Genomic DNA, 22,561 nt, shown 5'->3' with positions numbered 1-22,561 from the left:
CGCACAGTCCTGGAGCAGCCGCTGTACGGGAAATTTAGCTGGTATTTGTCAACTATCCCAAATGTCCTCAAGACTCCTGCAAAAAGAGGACACCTCTTGGATTTTTTAAGGAATGCAGGAGAATCAGTATTTTTATGGGTCTCTGTATGTGACCTCTAGTCATCTCAATGTCTACTATGGGGGTCATGTGCACTATTTGTTATTTAAATACTTTATGTTGGGGACATGTCCTAGATAGAAAGATAAATAGTAAGTAGCTTAATATTCTGGCTCACACAGGGGTCTTCATATTGGGACCCTTATCTATGATATCCATATGTCCTAGCAGGTCATCAGTAAGGGGCTTTGTTAGTGATCCTATCCCTTTAACTAAAGAGTAAATAAGTTTTCATCCTTTTTCCACTCATTGTCGCTCTCTCTGAGATGAGAAATCCTTGAAATATTGGAGCGTGCTGCTCCTCTCCGCACGATTTCCCATCACGAACCCTGGGCTCTGATACATACAGAGCATTATATATACCGCCACATTATAAAACGACAGGAACTGAAATGTGATGTCAAATGGATAAGTCATTGTAAATCTTCAATAGAATGGTAACCATAGCAATGGAATGTAACATATTGAAAGCTACATTGTTGCTGGAGCTCTGGTTACATTTCTGATATCACTGATTCTGCAGCTATAAGGAACTTTGACTTGGACCGAGGGCCAGATTCATGGGCGGACATACCGCCGGTTCAACCGGTGCGGCTGCATCGGGACCCCTGCAGTGTGGCTAATAATGACGGCAATCTGGCCAGTTTATCCGGCACCGAGGCTTTGGGGGGCCTCTGGCCAGATTGCCCTCATGTGCGGCGGGCAGGGAGCAATCCCTGCAGCTCCGCCGCCTGCAAGAGAAAATGTCAGTGGAGCGGAGCTGCAGGGAATGGATCCATCCTGCTTCCTGCCCGCGCTTCGTGTCTCACACAGCAGCTGCTGAATGACATCATCATTTAGCGCCACGGCTGTGCGGGACAGGAAGCTGCTGGCAATGGTGCGGCTTCAGGATACCGTGCGCAGAGGTGAGGTGAGGTGTGTGTGTGTGCATACCTCCCAACTTTTGAAGAAGGTAAAGAGGGAGAAAGGTTGCGGCGCATACACATTTTAGGCCACACCTCTGACCACACCCATTTCACACCTAGTCACACTCATATTCACGCACCAACCACACCCATTTAGCACTGCTGATCACACAGTTTCATAAACAATAATTATAAACAGAAAAAAATATGGCCACACAGTGCTCCATACTGTATAATGGCCCCACATGATGCTGCATACAGTATAATGGCCACACATGACACTGCGCACAGTATAATTGCCCCACATGATGCTGTATACTGTATAATGGCCCCACATGACGCTGCGCACAGTATAATTGCCCCACATGATGCTGTATACTGTATAATGGCCTCACATGATGATACATACTGTATAATGGCCCCACATGATGATGCATACTATATAATGGCCCCACATGATGCTGCGTACAGTCTAATGACCCTACATGATGCTGCATAAAGTATAACGGCCCCACATGATGCGTTCATACTGTATAATGGCCCCACATGATGCTGCATACAGTGTAATGGCCCCACATGATGCTGAATACTGTATAATGGCCCCACGTGATGCTCCATACTGTATAATGGCCTCACATGATGCAGCGTACAGTATAATGGCCCCACATGATGCTCCATACTGTATAATGGCCCCATGTGATGCTGCGTACATTATAATGGCCCCAAGTGATGCTCCATACCTTATAATGGCCACACATGATGATGCATACTGTATAATGGCCACACACACACACACAGACACACAGCACCATTCACCTGTCTGCATACACACACACACAGCACCATTAACATCTCTACACACACAGTGCCTCAGTCCAGGAGACCGCCAGAATGTCCTCTCTCCCTCTCTGAACCACTGCATCGGAAGAAGATACGGAAGGGGCATGGCCTAATCAAGGGGGCATATCAGCTGCTTCTCCTGCTGTGTGGGAGAAGTAGAGTCCCATGTAGGGCAAAGCCTTAAAATCGGGACAGTCCTGCAGTATGAGGGATGGTTGGGAGCTATGTAGTGTGTGCGTGTATGTGTGTGTGTGTGTGTATGGGTGTATGCAGAGACATGAATGGTGCTGTGTGTGTATTAGTGTATATGCAGAGAGGTGAATGGTGCTGTGTGTGTGTAGGTGGAGGAGAGGGCAATAATGGAGGTGATGGGGCACAAGGCAATGATTGGGTTGACAGAGGGCAGTGTTGGGGCAGAAGGCAATTATTGGGTTGATGGAGAGGGCAATGATAGGGGTAATGGGGGAGAAAGCAATGATGGGGTGGTGGAAAGGGCAATAATGGGGTTGGTGAGGGAGGAGAAAATGATGGAGGTGGTGAATGGGCAATAATGGAGGTTGTGGGAAGGAGGAAATGATGGAGGCGGTGTAATGGGCAATGATGGGGGTGGTGGGGGAAAAGACAATGATGGTGCTGGTGGAAAGGGCAATGATGGGGATTGTGGGGAGGAGGAAATGATGGAGGTCATGGAATGGGTAATGATGGAGGAGAAGACAATGGTGATGGCAGTGGTAAGGACAATGATGGGGTGGTAGGGAGGAGGCAATGATGGAGGTGGTGGAATGGGTAGTGATGGGGTGGTGGGGACAAGGGAATGATGGAGGTCGTGGAATGGGTAATGATGGTGGTGGTGGGGGAGAAGACATTGATGATGACAGTGGAAAGGCCAAAGATGGGGGTGGTGGGGGAGGAGGAAATGATGAAGGTGGCGGAATGGGTAATAATGGGGTGGTGGGGAGAAGACAATGATGATGGCAGGTGAAAGAACAATGATGGGGGTGGTGGGGAGGAGGAAATGATGGAGGTGGTGGAATGGGTAATGATGGGGTGGTGGGGGAGAAGGCAATGATAGTAGCAGTGGAAAGGACAATGAAGGGGTGGTGGGGAGGAGGCAGTGAAGGAGGTGGTGGAATGGGCAATAATGGGGTGGTGGGGAGAAGACAATGATGATGGCAGGGGAAAGAACAATGATGGGGGTGGTGGGGAGGAGGAAATGATGGAGGTGGTGGAATGGGTAATGATGGGGTGGTGGGGGAGAAGGCAATGATGGTAGCAGTGGAAAGGACAATGAAGGGGTGGTGGGGAGGAGGCAATGAAGGAGGTGGTGGAATGGGCAATAATGGGGTGGTGGGGAGAAAGCAATGATGGAGGTGGTGAAGAGGGCAATCATGGGGGTGGGGGAGAGGGCAATAATGGGATGCAGGGGGAGGAGGACAATAAGGCGTGTGGGGGATTGTGATGGGAGGAAGGGTGATTTTTAATGGATTTAGGAACAGGGGGAGGTGGAGGAAGATGTTATTATTGATTATGTCTAACAGTCTCTTAGTATAAAGTGTACTCACTTATTATGTATAGCACAGTCCCTTAGTATATAGTGTGCTCACTTATGTATAGCACAGTCCCTTAGTGTATATCGTACTCACTTACTATGTATAACACCATCCTTGGTTACATAGTTTCCTCTTTTGTTATGTATAACACCATCCCTTATTACATACCATCCTCTCTAGTTATATATGATGCCCTCCCTTATTATATAGCTTCCTCTGCTGTTATGTACAGTGCTGTCTCTTACATAGTGTATTCTTGTTGTTGTTATTCACAGCACCCTCTTTTATGACATAGTCCCCTCTCTTTTTAGATATAAAATGACTACTGATGGAGGAGCCGGTGACCAGACTACCAGTCTATCAGCTCCTTTAGAAAAGAAGCTTTCCCATGCTCCATCAACCATCATTACATTATACAGCTAACAAGACAGGATGGTATGTAATAAAAAACAGGGATCTATAAAATCCAATATGTAAGGGACGGTAATATACATAATAAATGAGACTATGTAATATATACATGTATGTGTGCGCGGCTATATACAGTTATATGAAAAAGTTTGGGCACCCCTATTAATCTTAAGCTTAATGTTTTATAAAAAAAAAAATTTTTGCAACAGCTATTTCAGTTTCATATATCTAATAACTGTTGGACACAGTAATGTTTCTGCCTTGAAATGAGGTTTATTGTACTAACAGAAAATGTGCAATCTGCATTCAAACAAAATTTGACAGGTGCATAAGTATGGGCACTCTTATCATTTTCTTATTTTAAATACTCCTACCTACTTTTTACTGACTTACTAAAGCACTTTTTTGGTTTTTTAACCTCATTGAGCTTTGAACTTCATAGCTAGGTGTATGCAATCATGAGAAAAGCTACTTAAAGTGGCCACTTGCAAGTTGTTCTCCTGTTTGAATCTCCTCTGAAGAGTGGCATCATGGGCTCCTCAAAATAACCTGTCAAATGATCTGAAAACAAAGATTATTCAACATAGTTGTTCAGGGGAAGGATACAAAAAGCTGTCTCAGAGATTTAACCTGTCAATTTCCACTGTGAGAAACATAGTAAGGAAATGGAAGAACACAGGTACAGTTCTTGTTAAGGCCAGAAGTGGCAGGCCAAGAAAAACATCAGAAAGGCAGAGAAGAAGAATGGTGAGATCAGTCAAGGACAATCCTCAGACCATCTCCAGAGAGCTACAGCATCAACTTGCTGCAGATGGTGTCACTGTGCATCGGTCAACTATACAACGCACTGTGTTTTTTTGCCGCCATGCATAACGCCTTTTTGTATGACCAAAAAACTCAATCTTGGTTTCATCAGTCCACAGGACCTTCTTCCAAAAAGAAATTGGCTTCTCCAAATGTGCTTTTGCATACCTCAGCCGACTCTGTGGCGTGCTTGCAGAAACAGCTTCTTTCGCATCACTCTCCCATACAGCTTCTCCTTGTGCAAAGTGCGTTGTATAGTTGACCGATGCACAGTGACACCATCTGCAGCAAGTTGATGCTGCAGCTCTCTGGAGGTGGTCTGAGGATTGTCCTTGACTGATCTCACCATTCTTCTTCTCTGCCTGATGTTTTTCTTGGCCTGCCACTTCTGGCCTTAACAAGAACTGTACCTGTGTTCTTCCATTTCCTTACTATGTTCCTCACAGTGGAAATTGACAGGTTAAATCTCTGAGACAGCTTTTTGTATCCTTCCCCTGAACTACTATGTTGAATAATCTTTGTTTTCAGATCATTTGACAGTTGTTTTGAGGAGCCCATGATGCCACTCTTCAGAGGAGATTCAAACAGGAGAACAACTTGCAAGTGGCCACTTTAAGTAGCTTTTCTCATGATTGCATAGACCTGGCTATGAAGTTCAAAGCTCAATGAGGTTACAAAACCAAAAAAAGTGCTTTAGTAAGTCAGTAAAAAGTAGGTAGGAGTATTTAAAACAAGAAAATGATAAGGGTGCCCATACTTATGCACCTGTCAAATTTTGTTTGAATGCAGATTGCACATTTTCTGTTAGTACAATAAACCTCATTTCAAGGCAGAAACATTACTGTGTCCAACAGTTATTAGATATATGAAACTGAAATAGCTGTTGTAAAAAAACAATTTTTATAAAACATTAAGCTTAAGATTAATAGGGGTGCCCAAACTTTTTCATATAACTGTGTATATATATATATATATATATATATATATATATATATATATATATATATGTATATATATATATATATATATGTATATATATATATACACACACTGCTCAAGAAAATAAACGGAACTCTAAAATACCGCATCCTAGATATCTCTGAATGAAACATTCCAGTTGCAAATTTGTATTCATTGCATAGTGGAATGTGTTCAGAACAATGAAACATAACAATTATCAGTGTAAATCAAAATGAATATCCCACGGAGGTCTGGAGTTGGAATGATACTCAAAATCAAAGTAGAAAATCAAATTACAGGCTGAGCCAACTTCAGTGGAAATGTCTCATGACAAGGAAAATATGCTCAGTATTGTGTGTGGCCTCCACGTGCCTGTATGACCTCCCTGTACAATGCCTGGGCATGCTCCTGATGAGGCGGCAGATGGTCTCCTGAGTGATCTCCTCCCAGACCTGGACTAAAGCATCCGCCAACTCCTGGACAGTCTTTGGTGCTACGTGACGTTGGTGGATGGAGCAAGACACGATATCCCAGATGTGCTCAATCGGATTCAGGTCTGGGGAACGGACGAGCCAGTCCATAGCTTCAATGCCTTCATCTTGCAGGAACTGCTGACACACTCCAGCCACATGAGGTCTGGCATTGTCCTGCATTAGGAGGAACCCAGGGCCAACCGCACCAGCATATGGTCTCACAAGGGGTCTGAGGATCTCATCTCGGTACCTAATGGCAGTCAGGCTACCTCTGGCGAGCACATGGAGGGCTATGCAGCCCTCCAAAGAAATGTCACCAAACACCATTACTGACCCACTGCCAAACCGGTCATGCTGAAGGACGTTGCAGGCAGCAGATCACTCTCCACGGCATCTCCAGACTCTGTCACGTCTGTCACATGTGCTCAGTGTGAACCTGCTTTCATCTGTGAAGAGCACAGGGCACCAGTGGCGAATTTGCCAATCCTGGTGTTCTGTGGCAAATGCCAAGCATCCTGCACGGTGTTGGGCTGTGAGCACAACCCCCATCTGTGGACGTCAGGCACTCAGACCATCCTCATGGAGTCGGTTTCTAACCGTTTGTGCAGACACATGCACATTTGTGGCCTACTGGAGGTCATTTTGCAGGGCTCTGGCAGTGCTCCTCCTGTTCCTCCTTGCATAAATGCTGAAATAGCGGTCCTGCTGCTGGGTTGTTGCCCTCCTATGGCCCCCTCCACATCTCCTGGTGTACTGGCCTGTCTCCTGGTAGCGCCTCCAGCCTCTGGATACAAAGCTGACAGACACAGCAAACCTTCTTGCCACGGCTCGCATTGATGTGCCATCTTGGATGAGCTGCACTACCTGAGCCACTTGTGTGGGTTGTGGAGTCCGTCTCATGCTACCACGAGTGAGAAAGCACAACCAACATTCAAAAGTGACCAAAACATCAGCCAGAAAGCATTGGTACTGAGATGTGGTCTGTGGTCCCCACCTGCAGAACCACTCCTTTCTTGAGGGGGTCTTGATAATTGCCAATAATTTCCATCTGTCGTCTATTCCATTTGCACAACAGCATGTGAAATTGATTGTCAATCAGTGTTGCTTCCTAAGTGGACAGTTTGGTTTCATAGAAGTTTGATTTACTTGGAGTTATATTCTGTTGTTTGTGTTCCCATTATTTTTTTGAGCAGTGTATATCCCATTAATATTGGATCGATGCAAAACCCTAATATTCATGTCTGAACAACAGAGACGAAAAGTCTAGAACACTCTGCTCCTTCGCTGGAACAAAGGAAGACGCTGCATTTTTCCTCCTCTGCATAAACAGATCTCAACCCTTTCCCCTCACCCTGACAGGCTAGGGACACTCCTTTCCTACCACCCTGACAGGCTGTGGGACACACCTTCCCACCTGGAAGGAGTTTGAAGCATCATCTCTCTCTCTATTTCCCCAGTTTTAATTAGCTTCTCTCTCCCTAGCTATAATTAGTTCCACTTCACAGGAGGTTGGAGTGTCAGCTCTTCTCCAGGTTTAAGTACTTTTCTCTCTTCCTCATATGTTCAGTGGGAGGTGGATGTGTCCCCTCCTTGGAGATGTCATATGGATTTTAATTTTCCTCTATGACAAAACGCACCATACACCCAAAAATGTTAACATTGAACTTTTTATCAACCTGTCATCTAACTCCTTGACAACCTACAATCCGGCTTCCATCCCCACCACTCCACCGAAACTGCCCTGACCAAAATAGCTAACGACTTATTTATCACCAGTCAATTATCTACAGTATACTCCTCCTTCTAGACCTGCCCTTTGCCTTCGACAGTTAACCACTACCTCCTACTACAGATCCTCTCTTCCCTCAGTATCACAGACCTTGCCCTATCCTGGATCTTCTCATACCTTTCCATCCACACTACCTCCTCATCTCGCCCTCTGTCTGTCAGTGACCCTCAAGGCTCTGTCCTAGCACCTTTACCCTTCTCCGTCTATACACTCGGCCTGGGACAACTCATAAAGTCCCACGGCTTCCACTTCCACTTTTATGCTGATGACACTTGGATCTACTTCCCTGGTCCAGACTTCACCTCTCTGCTCTCCAAAATCCCAGAATGTCTATCACTAATATCCTCCTTCTTCTCCTCACAGTTCTTAAATCTCGATGTGGACATAATTGTACTCACCATCTTTCCTCCATCTCAGCTTACTTCCCTACCAAATTTATCACTTTCCCCAGTACCGGAAGTCCGCTTCCTCTGAGTAACCCTCGAGTCCTTCACACCACACCACACATTCAAGCTCTTGCTCTCTCCTGCCAGTAAATGTTAGTGCATGCCCTCTTCATCTCTGCAATGTCCTCTTTTGTGGCCTTCCTGCTAACACTCTCGTAACTCTTCAGTCCATCCTTACTTCTGTTGCCCGACTCGCTGTTCCTCTGCTTTGACCATCTGGCTCCCGATCCCCCACTGTATCCAGTTGAAACTACTAACACTGACCTACAAGGCCATCCATAACTTTTCTCCTCCGTATGTCGCCAAATTAATCTCCTGTTATCTTCCCACACTTAATCTCTGGTCCTCCCAAGACCTTCTTCTCTCCTCCACGCTCATATGTTCTCACTCAATCGCCTCCAAGAGTATCCCACTTCTTCTGAAATTCTGTGCCCCAACTTGTCCGATTATTATCCACCACATTCAGAAGTTTCAGACGGAACTGGAAAACCCTACAATCTGCTATGACGTCGCTACCACCTCCAGAACTGTCACCTCACCACCATCTGAGCAGCCGAAACCCCATTGTCTATAACCCACTAACAGTGCCTACTGTACGTAAAGAGTCAATAATAACCACTAAATACAGCAGCCTTAGAGATTTAGTATGGTGATTTATCCAACTTTCCTCTTTCCAATACTTCTATTAATGGAATCCTGTGCTTATCATCCTGACCTCCACCCTCTTATTACTCATACATTACATCAACCCTAGCCTCACATTAATGGTGACACCGTGCCTTTAAGTGCCTCCGCTGAAAATCATTTAAGTGCTGAATCTGTACATTTTCTGTCATTAACATAACACAGCTCAATACACATATAATCTATCAATTACCGGACTGAGCGACTGCTGCCTCATATGGTTAAGGAAATAGAAAAAGCGGGGACTACCGAGCATTACCGGATGTCAGAGCTGACGTTCGTCGGCGGCTGGAAAATAACCAAAGAGCAAAAGATATACAGTGGGGGAAATAAGTGTTTGATCCCTTGCTGATTTTGTAAGTTTGCCCACTGACAAAGACATGAACAATCTATAATTTTAAGGGTAGGTTAATTTTAACATTGAGAGATAGAATATCAAAAATAAAATCCAGAAAATCACATTCTATAAATTATATAAATGTATTTGCATTTTGCAGTTAGAAATAAGTATTTGATCCCCTACCAACCATTATTATTTTTAAACCATCTTACTTTTAACCAAATTATTTGTAATTGTTGGACAACCTCTAATTTCATAGTACTGCCTGTAAAAAAAAAATATTATCATTGGATGGATGCTCTCGAACAACAACAAACCCTAAACCTAGTGATTGCACCATCACCCAAGGGACAACGGATATGATTGACAACCGGCTGAGATCAGAGATAATGCCGCTCTGGCTCTATCCTTTTAGATACAATAGTGACCACTGCACCTAAGTGACCACAACATCAGGATGTGAGGTCTCTCTTTTTGCTCATGTCTTCACTTGAAGGAAGTAAAAAGAGACGGACGGGGACCTCCGTAGCGTTGACCTTAAAGCTGCAAAGGATTGAACAGTTATATAATCAACTTTCTAGCTCTTAGCTCAATTTTAAAAATCTCAAACATCCCCTTTAACTCCTTTGTGTCACACACCCTACACCAATAGCATTTGTTTTTCTCAGACCGTTACTGCAATACTGGTACCTGCTCACACATGTCCGGCTGGTTGGCCAGATTCTACGAGACAACCATTTATATGCTAAATTCGAGAAGTGTCAATTTGAGGTACCGCGGGTCCAGTTCTTAGGGTATATGGTTTCTGCATCCTGGTTTCGTATGGACACCTTTAAGGTGCTCTCAAGACAGCTTTCTACAAGGTGCCTTTTCTCAGCCAACCCTAGATTGATCTTCCTTTCTTGTCAAGGTTTCTTTGATGCCCGATGGCCTTTTAGTGAACCAGGTCCGAGGAGGTGTACTTAGATGTGTGTCTAGGGCTTTTTCTAGTCTGTACAGAGACTAGTTGGGAAGAGGTCTTTAGTAGTTCTTTCCCTCCTCTGTTACCCATGTGAGTGTTCAGCGCGATCATAGCAACAGCTCCCCTATACACAATATAATGCTCCCACAGCTCTCTTATACATAGCGTGATATCCCCACAGCTCCCTTATACACTGTATAATACACCCACAGCTCTCTTATACATAGCATGATATCCCCAGAGCTCCCTTATACACTGTATAATACACCCACAGCTCCTTTATACACAGTAGGATATCCCCACAGCTCCCTTATACACTATATGATGTTCTCACAGCTCCCCTATACACAATATGATGGGTCCACAGCTCCCCTATACACAGTATATGTCCACAGCACCCTATACACAGTATGATATCCCCACAGCTCCCTAATACACTGTATAATACACCCACAGCTCCTTTATACACAGCAGGATATCCCTAGAGCTCACTTTACACTGTATGATGTTCTCACTGCTCCCCTATACACAATATGATGGGTCCACAGCTCCCCTATACACAGTATATGTCCACAGCTCCCCTATACACAGTATGATATCCCCACAGTTCCTCTGTATACAGTATGATATCCCCACAGCTCCCCTATACACAGTCTGATGTTCCCACAGATCCCCTGTACCCAGTATGATGTACCCACAGCACCCTTATACATAGCATGATATCCCCACAGCTCCCCTATACCTTGTATGATGTTCCCACAGCTCCCCTATAAACAGTATGATGTCCCCACAGCTCCCCTAAGCATAGTATGATGTCCCCACAACTCCCATAAACATAGTATGATATCCCCATAGTTCCCCTATACACAGTATGATGTCCCCACAGCTCCCCTATACACAGTATGATATCCCTACAGCTCCCCTATACATAGTATGATATCCCCACAGCTCCCCTATACACAGTATGATGTCCCCACAGCTCCCCTAAACATAGTATGATGTCCCCACAGCTCCCCTAAACATAGTATGATATCCCTACAGCTCCCCTATACACAGTATGATGTCCTCGCAGCTCCCCTATACACAGTATGATGTCCTCGCAGCTCCCCTATACACAGTATGATATCCCCAAAGTTCCCCTAAACATAGTATTATGTTCTCACAGCTCTCCTATACACATTATGATGTCCCCACAGCTTCCCTAAACATAGTATGATATCCCCATAGCTCCCCTATACACAGTATGATGGGTTCACAGCTCCCCTATGCACAGTATGATTCCCCCTCAGCTCTCCTTTAGACAGTATGATGTCCCCACAGCACCCCTATAATCAGTATGAAATCCCCACAGTTCCCCTGTACACAGTATGATGTACCCACAGCACCCTTATACATAGCATGATATCCCCACAGCTCCCCTATACCTTGTATGATGTTCCCACAGTTCCCCTATAAACAGTATGATGTCCCCACAGCTCACCTAAACATAGTATGATATCCCTACAGCTCCCCTATAAACAGTATGATGTCCCCACAGCTCCCCTATACACAGTATGATATCCCCATAGTTCCCCTATATACAGTATGATGTCCCCACAGCTCCCCTATACACAGTATGATATCCTCATAGTTCCCCTATATACAGTATGATGTCCCCACAGCTCCCCTATACACAGTATGATATCCCTACAGCTCCCCTATACATAGTATGATATCCCCACAGCTCCCCTATACACAGTATGATGTCCCCACAGCTCCCCTAAACATAGTATGATGTCCCCACAGCTTCCCTAAACATAGTATGATATCCCTACAGCTCCCCTATACACAGTATGATGTCCTCGCAGCTCCCCTATACACAGTATGATATCCCTACAGCTCCCCTATACACAGTATGATGTCCCCAAAGTTCCCCTAAACATAGTATTATGTTCTCACAGCTCTCCTATACACATTATGATGTTCTCACAGCTCTCCTATACACATTATGATGTCCCCACAGCTTCCCTAAACATAGTATAATATCCCCATAGCTCCCCTGCATCTAAGGGATCAGAACAAAAGAAGTAACTATCTATTGTTACCCTTCACCCACCCACCGATTGTGAGAGGTGTAAAAAAGGCTCTCGTTGCTGCCATATGTGGTTATCTATTAGGCTATGCATTAGACATGGTCTTATAGGTGTTTCGTAGCTTTTCATAACTTTCTGTACTGGTAAGTCCAGGCATTAGTGAGAGGGATTCCCCTGGGCACCATATTGCATGATGGTCTGAAACTTCTCCTGCTCCCCACTGCTGTTTCCTCCTGTAGTGGTGGAGTCAGATCCCCCCTGACAAGCTAAATGAGTAAAACTACTGTTTGTTTTTTTTACATCTATGCAGAGCACAGCAGTCAAGATCCTGCACTCTGCATAGGCAGCAACTGAGATGACAGAGGCTGTAATGTTCTCACTCCCAGCTCCCTGCTTCTTTCATTCGTTACTAAGGTTTGGGTAAGGCTATGTGCACACGATGCGGATTTGCTGCGGATCCGCAGCAGATTTTTCCGCGCAGAAATGCTGCTGATCCGCACTGTGATGTACAGTACAATGTTATTCAATGCAAAAAAAAAAAAAAAAGCTGTGCAGATGGTGCGGAAAAAGCAGTGCGGAATTGCTGCGGATTTCAAAGAAGTGCATGTCACTTCTTTTGTGCAGATCTGCAGCGTTTCTGCACCCCTCCATGTTAACATTCCGCAGTGGCAAAAACCGCACAAAATCTGCACAAAATCCACATCAATTCCGCATAAAAACCGCACAAAATCCACATAAAAACCGCGGCAAATCCGCAGCTGAAAATTCTGCACCTCTTTTCCTACGTGTGCACATAGCCTTAAGGTTAAAGTGAGGTCTAGGCTTAGGTCTATAATGTTACCAAGTAGATCAAAAACAAATAAAATGTAACAAATAATATAAGGTAAAAAATAAATTAAAAACTGTACCGACCCTTTAAAAAAAAACAGAAAAACAGCAAATCTTGACTGTGAAGCAAGTGATTTCCAGGAGATTCCTGCACAAATATAATAATGGAATCTTGGGATAGAAACACATTCGTGGTCTCGTTCCCTCCTGCAGAGACTGATTATTTATCAGACGCAGCCCGATACCATAACTAGCACTTAGGTAAATCGGATACAAGATATTCTACCTTCCGCAGATACAGGGCTGGTCTATACCGCACCATCCGATAATCCGCCATTTCCTCCCTATGGTCCCCGCTGTTTCTCTCCTCTTTGCATTATCTCTAGCTGCCAATTACTGACATCATCATTCTCACCAGACACATAGGATCCCATCGGCTCTGCATTATTTCCCAAACCCCCAGAGCGAGTCTCCGTCCTCCCATAATACCGCCATATACATTAATGAACCGATAAATAATAATAACCTGATATTAATGTGATGGCGGCACGCTCGGGTGGAGCAGAATCGCAAATCATCACTGGGAGATATTGAGCAGAACGGTATTTTTCTTTCATTTTAAGTCCATAAATATTTATGTTTCTTTGGATTGTGTTCTTTATTGATGGCGCCAGACGGACCCACCGGGTAATGAGATCTTTGGCGGGACTACTCTATTTTACAGACGAGTCATTTCGAGCTTGTGCCCAGCGGAAGCCACTTAGGTGTCCTTCTTATATTTTTCTCCTCCAATGACTGGTAAAGTTTTGATCTCGCTACATCTAGAGAACATCATCTACTCACACGATGGAGCCCCGGACATTGCTTGGCACATGGGATAACCTGGATGGGTCACCCCGTTGGGTCTGGTTTGCCATTTCCGGTCACATATTTAGTCCCTTGACTTTATTTTTGTTTTTCTGCAGGATGAGAAAAACCAAATGATGACGACTAACGTGTGGCTGAAGCAGGTAGGTCTCGTGGTTTTTCAAGTTCATTTTGCTCTTTCACGTAAAGAAGAAACTAAGTTGGTAGTTGGAAACCATCAGCAAGCTGTTGGTCACAGATCTTTTCTTCTGATTTATATTATGTGTCTTGACTCTATTTTGTATTGTCAATGAGATTAATTGTATTTTTTTGTTTTTTTTTACTAGCTGTTCTCCCCTATAAAAAAAAATATTGCTACATATATGTTCTATCATGTGCTTATTGTTACCCAGAGGTTTTGAACTTTTATTGTTGTATTCTATTGTTTGTTTTCCATTTAATATAACTACCTTATTACACCTAATCCTATCCCTAAAACTAGGACTATCTCTAGCCATATTTATAACCCTAATCCCAGTGCTCACACTATACCCAGTCCTAGCCCTAACCCTAATTTCAGTTCTAGCCCTAACCCTAGACCTACTTCTGACCCTAGTCCTTACCTTAACCCGAGCCCTAGCCATATTAAAAAATCTATCCTTAGTCCTAATCATAGACCTAAGCCAAGTCCTGACCTTAACTAGAGACATGAACATAGTAATAGACCTAACCCCATAGGTCTAGCCCTAACCCTAATTTCAATTCTAGCCCTAACCCTAGACCTAGTTCTAACCCTAGTCCTTACCTTAACCTGAGCCCTAACGATATTAATAGATCTAACCTCAGTCCTAGCTCTAATCATAGACCTAAGCCTAGTCCTGATCTTAACTAGAGACATGAACATAGTAATAGACTAAACCATAGGCCTAGCCCTAACCCTAGTCCTAAGCATACACCAAACCCTAGTCCTCATCCTTACCTTGAACCCCAACTATAATAATAAGCCTCACCCTAGTCTTAATCATAGACTTCATACTTGTCTTAACCCAAAACCTAACCATAGTATTAGACATAGCCCAAGTCCTAGCCCTAACCCTAGTCCTAATCAAATACTTAATCCTAGTCCTCATCGTTAACTCAAACCCTTATCATTGTGCCATAACCATATTAATAGACCCAACCCTAGTCCTAGCCTAACTCTAGTCCTAATCATAAACCTAATCCTACTCCTCCCCCTAACCTAAGCGCTAGCTCTAATCCTCAACTGAGCCTGACCCCTAACCATAGTAAAAGACCTATGTTTAATGCTAGCCCTAACCTTAGTCATAATCATAGACCTAAAACTAGTCCTCAACTTAATCTGAGCCCTAACTATAGTAATAGACCCAAACCCAAGTGCTAACCCTCGTCCTAATCATAGACCTAACCCTACTCCTCCCCCTAACCTAAGCGCTAGCTCTAATCCTCAACTGAGCCTGACCCCTAACCATAGTAAAAGTCCTATGTTTACTGCTAGCCCTAACCTTAGTCGTAATCATAGACCTAAAACTAGTCCTCAACTTAATCTGAGCCCTAACTATAGTAATAGACCTAACTTTATTGCTGACCCTAACCCCAGTCCTAATCATAATCCAAACCTCGTCCTCATCTTAATCTGAGCCCTAGCCAAAGTAATAGACCCAACCCTACTCCTAGCCCCAACCCTAGTCGTAATCAAAGACCTAACACTTGTACCCACCTTAACCTGAGCCCTATCCCTAGCTGCAAGTGATAGATGGGCCAGGGAGCTGCTGGAGAGTCTGTCGCTGCTTAAACAGAGCGCCGCAGCGGATCAAAAACTCAAACTGACTTCTGTACCCTGTATAGGAGCCTGCACAACAGACAAGATGTTAGAGAAGCCCCTGGTTTCTTTAGTCCTCAAACTTGCACTGTACCCCTACAAGCCTACAAGATGAAACAGCAGTGGGGGGGGCAGGAGAAATTCGAGACCACCATTGAATTTGGTGCCCAGGGAAACCCCCAATTGTCCTCACATTTTACACCACTGACACCTGGTGTTACCTGTTGTGAACTCTATTTCTGGGCTCCCTCTTGTGGTCACAGATGGTACTGTGTAGTGCTGTCTTTGTGCAGGTTTGTGGCTGGCATCAGCTGTCTCGTTATGTGTGGGTGGTTTCCTATTTAGCTCACTGGAACTCTCAGTTCAATGCCTGCTGTCAATGTATTCAGTGCTATTCTGATTCCTTCTGACTACCTTGCTCCCAGTCTCTTCAGGAGAAGCTAAGTTTCCGTTTGTGCATATTTTGATCATCAGTGTTCTATATGTTTCTTGTCCAGCTTGCTAATATGTTATTCCTTGCTTGCTGGTAGCTCTAGGGTGCTGAGTTTCTCCCCCCACACCGTTAGTTGGTGTGGGGCTTCTTGAATTCTCAGCGTGGATATTTTGTAGGGTTTTCTGCTGACCGCACAGTCCTCTATCTGTCTTCTGCTATCTAGTTTTAGCGGGCCTCATTTGCTGAATCTGTTTTCATTCCTACGTGTGTCTTTTCCCCTTACCTCACCGTTATTATTTGTTGGGGGCTTCCTATATCTTTGGGGTTATTTCTCTTGAGGCAAGTGAGGTCTTGCTTTCTCTTTAGGGGTAGTTAGTTCCTCAGGCTGCGTCGAGACGTCCAGGATTTTAGGCACGTTCACCGGCTACCTTTAGTGTGTTTGGTTAGGATCAGGTTTGCGGTCAGTCCAGTTACCACCTCCCTAGAGCTTGTTCTATACTTAGTACTTAGCTAGTAGTTCTGTGATCCCCAGCCACTGGGATCATAACAGTTACCATTATAGAAAGTTACGGAATATCTCTGAGATGCTTACAAGCCTGTATAAGGGAAATGGGCACCTTGGCAGTGGCGGCTGGCTGAGAGGGGAGCTATTCAATAAAATATGTTAGACTCCTTAAATATTCTTGCTGTTCTTTGGGTACTACAGGGACATGTCACAGCTCAGCTCCTATTAAATTCAATAATAGTTGAGCTGCAGTACCTGAGTATGACCACTACTTGTGTGTGGAGCTGTACTGGCTTTGTAGTGACTAGTGAGTACATACAATTGCAGTGATAGCTGCAAGCAGGGGACCGACCAGGTATTGGATCCCAACCCAGGGTTGCCCTCAGAAATGTCATAGCCCCATACTGGCAAAATTTTCCAGCCCCCTTGAGACTCTGCACAGCCTCCACCCCTCGAACCTGCTACAGTCCAACCGACCGCTCTTGGAAAAACTCATCTTCACCACTTCCTCACCAATCACACATTAACAGTTCCTGTTATGGACTGGTAATTTAGGAGCGACATGCGACTAGCTCTGAGCAGGTGGTAACTATACAGACCGCAGTTCCTGATCTTAACACAACACTAGCAGTAGCCGTGGGATGTTCCTGTCACTCCCTGGACACCTCGTCACAGCCGGAGAACTAGCTACCCCTAAAGGTAGAAACAGGAAAGCTATCTTGCCTCAGAGAAAATCCCCAAAGGATAGGACAGCCCCCCACAAATATTGACTGTGAGAGGAGAAGGAAATGACATACGTAGTATGAAACAAGATTTAGCAAAGGAGGCCACTTCTAGCTAGATAGACAGTAAGGAAAGGACACTGTGCGGTCGGTAATAAAAACTAGAAAAAGTCCACCGCAGAGATATGCAAAAAATCTCCACACCTGACTAAAGGTGTGGAGGGCAAAATCTGCAGCCCAGAGCTTCCAGCTTAGCTAAATAGATCCATACTGATAAGCTGGACAAATGAGCAAAACATAGAATGTGCTGAACAATAAGTCCACAACAAGTGGACTGCAAAAGAACAAGCAAGGACTTATCTTTGCTGAACTGGTCAGAGTGTCAGGGAAATCCAAAAGAGCAGTGGCTCCAAGCAGGAACAATTGACAACTGGCATTGATTGAGGGATAAGGCAGACTAAAATAGCCGAGCCAGAAAGACGATCAGTGGAAGCAGCTGCTGATGCTAAATCCAAGAAGCAGCTATACCACTCAAAACCACAGGAGGGAGCCCAAGAGCAGAATTCACAAAAGTGCTACTTACAACCACCGGAGGGAGCCCAAGAGCGGAATTCACAACAAGTTCCCATCGAACACTATATCACATAAATAGCCAGTAGCTTTTGTTTTGGTCAAAATATTTTTTCAGCTGCCACAATGATAAAGTAGACTCTTCTGGCCGAGCCCTACTTTACTCTAACCTATTAAACATTTCTTAAAATATCCAACACTCTTTTTAGGTATGTTTTTATTTATTATTCCTTAAGGGAATGTGTCATATATATTTTTTAAAATGACGAATAGTACCACATACAAGAGACAAATACTGTCATATCATGGTCATCCAATAATGCCACGTATAAGAAACAAATACCACCATATCATGACCAGATAACATATTGCCACTACATAGTGACCAAATAATACCACATGCAAGGGACAAATACAGCCATATCTGATCAGATCACATATTACCACCACATAGCGACCAAATAATACCACATACAAGGGACAAATGCCGTCCAACCACATATTACCACCATATAGTGACCAAATGATACCACAAACAAGAAACAATTGCTGCTACACCATGACCAGACTACATATTACCACGACATTGTGACTGAATAATATCACTTTTTAAAGGACAAATACTGCCAAATCGTGACCAGAACACATATTACCACTACATAGTGAATAATACCATGTACAAGGGAGAAATACTGCCAGACCCCATATTATCACCACATAGTGACCAAATAATACCACATACAAGGGACAAATACCAGCGAACCATGATCATACCACATATTACCACCACATAGTGACTGAATAATACCATGTACAAGGGAGAAAGACCGCTAGATCACATATAACCACCATATAATGACCAAATTATACCTCATACAAGGGACAAATACCACCACACCACAACCAGATCACATATTGCCACCACATAGTCACTAAATATTACCACATACAAAGGCAAATACCGTCATGCCATGGTTGGACCACATATTACCACCACATAGTGAGAGAATAATACTACGTACAAGAAACAAATACCACCACATCATGACCAGATCACATATTACACAACATAGTGACCCAATAATACCACAAACAAGAAACAAATGCTGCCACATCATGACCAAACTAGATATTGGCATGACATAGTGACTGAATAATATATACAGAGGACAAATACAGCCACACTGTGACCAGACCACATATTACTACCGCATAGTGACCAAATATTACCACATAAGAGGGACAAATACTACCACGCCATGACCACACTACATATTACCACCACATAGTGATCAAATAATACTACACACAAAGGACAAGTACTACTGCACCATGATCAAACCACATATTACCACCACATAGTGAGTGATTAATAACACATACACGGGATAAATACTGCCAGACCACATATTACCACCATATAGTGACCAAATAATACCACATACAAGGAACAAATACCACCACACAGTGACTGAATAACACCATATACAAGGAATAAATACTGCCGCACTATGACCAGACCACATAGTACCACTACATAGTGACCAAATAATACCACATACAAGGAACAAATACCACCACACCATGACCAGACAACATATTACCACCACATAGTGACCGAATACTACAATACTGATCCAGTAAAAAAACCACAATACTAAGTGCTATTATACACTGGAGCTCTGTATATAGTGTCCGTGTACAGGTAATACAGTGATCAACAATTACATTAAGGAGTTTTGTATATAGTGTACAGGTAATACAAGGATATTGTACACAGAAGCTCTGTATATAGTGTACAGGTAATACAGGGATCACCAGTGACATTATAAACAGGACATCTGTATTTAGTGTCAGTGTACAGGTAATACAGTGATCACCAGTGACATTATACACAGTAGCTCTGCATATAGTGTCAGTGTGCAGGTAATAAAGTGATCACTAGTGACATTATGCTCTGAAGCTCTGTATATAGTGTACAGGTAATACAGAGATCAGCAGTGACGTTACACAAGGGACCTCTGTATATAGTATAAACTGTATATTGTAAGTGTACAGGTAACACACGGACTCATCATTGACGTCTCTAGTTGAAGTCAATCAACTTAGTTTTTCTTCTTCATCCAGCACAGACCGTCATCACTTCTCCCAACCAGGACTTGTCTCTGCAGAAAATAACACAGTTATCTAGAGAATCGCTTCCAGAACACATTTAAACAAAATACAAACGTGCACCCACCATTAATATATAATTAGTTGTTATGGAACTCACCATTCCAAATATAAATTGTAATCCACCATTGTGCCCCCACTAACTATACATAGCCACTTTCCCACCCAATAAACATATAAATTAATTAGCTCCTGTACTCTTTCCCCCAAATCAATACCAGTCACTGCACCATCAACGCCTACCACTGCCCCGATGTATTATATTTACATGTCCTCCTCCGCCCCAGTTCATTTTGTCATGTCCTCTCACTCCCACCCCCACCCTCTAATTATTATCAACTGCTCTTCCCCACACTCAATATATCATTTACTCTCCCCCACCCTCAATTCATCCTCATTTACTGTCCCCATCTCCCAGTTTCAATACCTTGTCATTTACTCCCCCACCCACAATTCATCATTATTTGTTCTCCCCACCCCCTGTTCAATTCCTAATTTGCTGTCCCCCACCCTTAATTCGTCATCATTTGCTCCCCCCACAACCTTTTAATTCATTTTATTTAAAAAAAAAAAAAAAAAAGTTTTTCATACTTACCTCTTCGAAGATCCCCTGCATGTGCAGTGTTCAGGGAAGAAGAGAGACTGATAGAGGGAAGAGAGATACTTGTGAAGCCCCCTGACCCTTACTACAGCCATTTTACAGCATCAAAGTTCAGATCCCCATTGACTTCTATGGGCTTTGGGATGAAGTTTGGGTACAGATTTATTACCAGAACCGAACTTTGGACTAAAGTACGCTCAATACTTGATGAACTTCCATTGGTCAACTCATCCCTTTTGATGACCAATCTGAGGGAAAGGACATCAATATATAAACCCAGGACAGGCCCTGTAACGTGATGGTTTTTGTACATGTGATTGTTCCAGGCACAGTGATACCGAAGAGACTGTCCTGAGGATAAAGGATGGTTTCTAGCAGGTTGGTTAAGAGCATAAAATCCACCAGTGACAAGCAAGCTAATAATCGATTGATGTTTGATCAATAAGTAACGATTGTTAACGATTTCTATAAACAATCTGTTGTATGAATAATCATTCACAAATGACGTCTCATATAAAAAGCTCCTAAAGAACCTGTCAAACATTGTACTAATGAGCCACAGCGGTGCTAACATAAAGCAAAAAAGCAAACTCACTTACTGCGCTCCTCCGAACTGGGGCAGTATTAGTAGTTATATTATCATCAGATCGCTGCTATGTAGCTGAATTACAGGCTTGCTATGAATGCCGACCACAGGGTGGCGCTCACAGCAAGCCGGCATCAACAACCATAGAGGTCTCAAGGAGACCTCAGGTTGTCATGCCGACGAATCGCTGACCCCTGATCATGTGACGGGAGTCGGCGATGCGATCATTTCCGGCCGCGCGGCCGGAAGCGGTAGTTAAATGCCGCTGTCTGCGCTTAACTAGTTAATAGCGGCAGGTGGATCGCGATTCCACCTGCTGCTATTGCGCGCACATGTCAGCTGTACAAAACCACTGACATGTCGCGACTTTGATGTGGGCTCACCGCCAGAAACCACATCAAAGGGGGAGACACGACATACGCAGTACTAGTACACCCCCATTGCATGATGCTGCCACCACCATGTTTCACTGTTGGGATTGTATTGGGCAGGTGATGAGCAGTGCCTGGTTTTCTCCACACATGTCGCGTAGAATTATCACCAAAAAGGTCTATCTTCATCTCATCAGACCAGAGAATCTTATTTCTCATAGTCTGGGAGTCCTTCATGTGTTTTTAGCAAACTCTATGCGGCTTTCATAGGTCTTGCACTGAGGAGAGGCTTCCGTTGGGCCACTCTGCCATAAAGGCCTGACTGGTGGAGGGCTGCAGTGATAGTTGACTTTGTGGAACTTTCTCCCATCTCCCTACTGTATCTCTGGCGCTCAGCCACAGTGATCTTGGGGTTCTTCTTTACCTCTCTCACCAAGGCTCTTCTCCCACGATTGCTCAGTTTGGCTGGACGGCCAGGTCTAGGAAGACTTCTGGTGGTCCCAAACATCTTCCATGGAAGGATTATGGAGGCCACTGTGCTCTTAGGAACCTTGAGTACTGCAGACATTCTGTTGTAACCTTGGCCAGATCTGAGCCTTGCCACAATTCTGTCTCTGAGCTCCTTGGCCAGTTCCTTTGACCTCATGATTCTCCTTTGGTCTGACATGCACTGTGAGCTGTGGGGTCTTATATAG

The 22,561-nt window shown here is 44.0% G+C and overlaps 1 protein-coding gene across 4 annotated transcripts in view; it reads left to right on the top strand.

The window, feature by feature from the left end:
• CHRNA2 (cholinergic receptor nicotinic alpha 2 subunit) overlaps positions 1-22,561 on the top strand; it is a 147,073-nt gene that overhangs the window by 84,855 nt on the left and 39,657 nt on the right. For 2 of the 4 annotated variants that reach the window (XM_077291784.1, XM_077291782.1), the window contains exons 1-2: positions 679-1,109; positions 14,186-14,230. Coding sequence is in view for 3 of the 4 variants with exons in the window: in XM_077291782.1 (XP_077147897.1) it covers positions 981-1,109; positions 14,186-14,230 (174 nt within the window). In the remaining variant the exon portion in view is untranslated. Of the gene's footprint in view, positions 1-678; positions 1,110-3,763; positions 3,888-14,185; positions 14,231-22,561 lie in introns of those variants that run through there. The other 2 variants (XM_077291783.1, XM_077291780.1) reach the window with 2 other exon arrangements.

The sequence above is a fragment of the Ranitomeya variabilis genome, chromosome 2, assembly GCF_051348905.1.
Source record: "Ranitomeya variabilis isolate aRanVar5 chromosome 2, aRanVar5.hap1, whole genome shotgun sequence".
Taxonomy (NCBI): domain Eukaryota; kingdom Metazoa; phylum Chordata; class Amphibia; order Anura; family Dendrobatidae; genus Ranitomeya; species Ranitomeya variabilis.
Note: the sequence above shows the minus strand (reverse complement) of the source record. Positions and strands in the feature narration are given on the sequence as shown.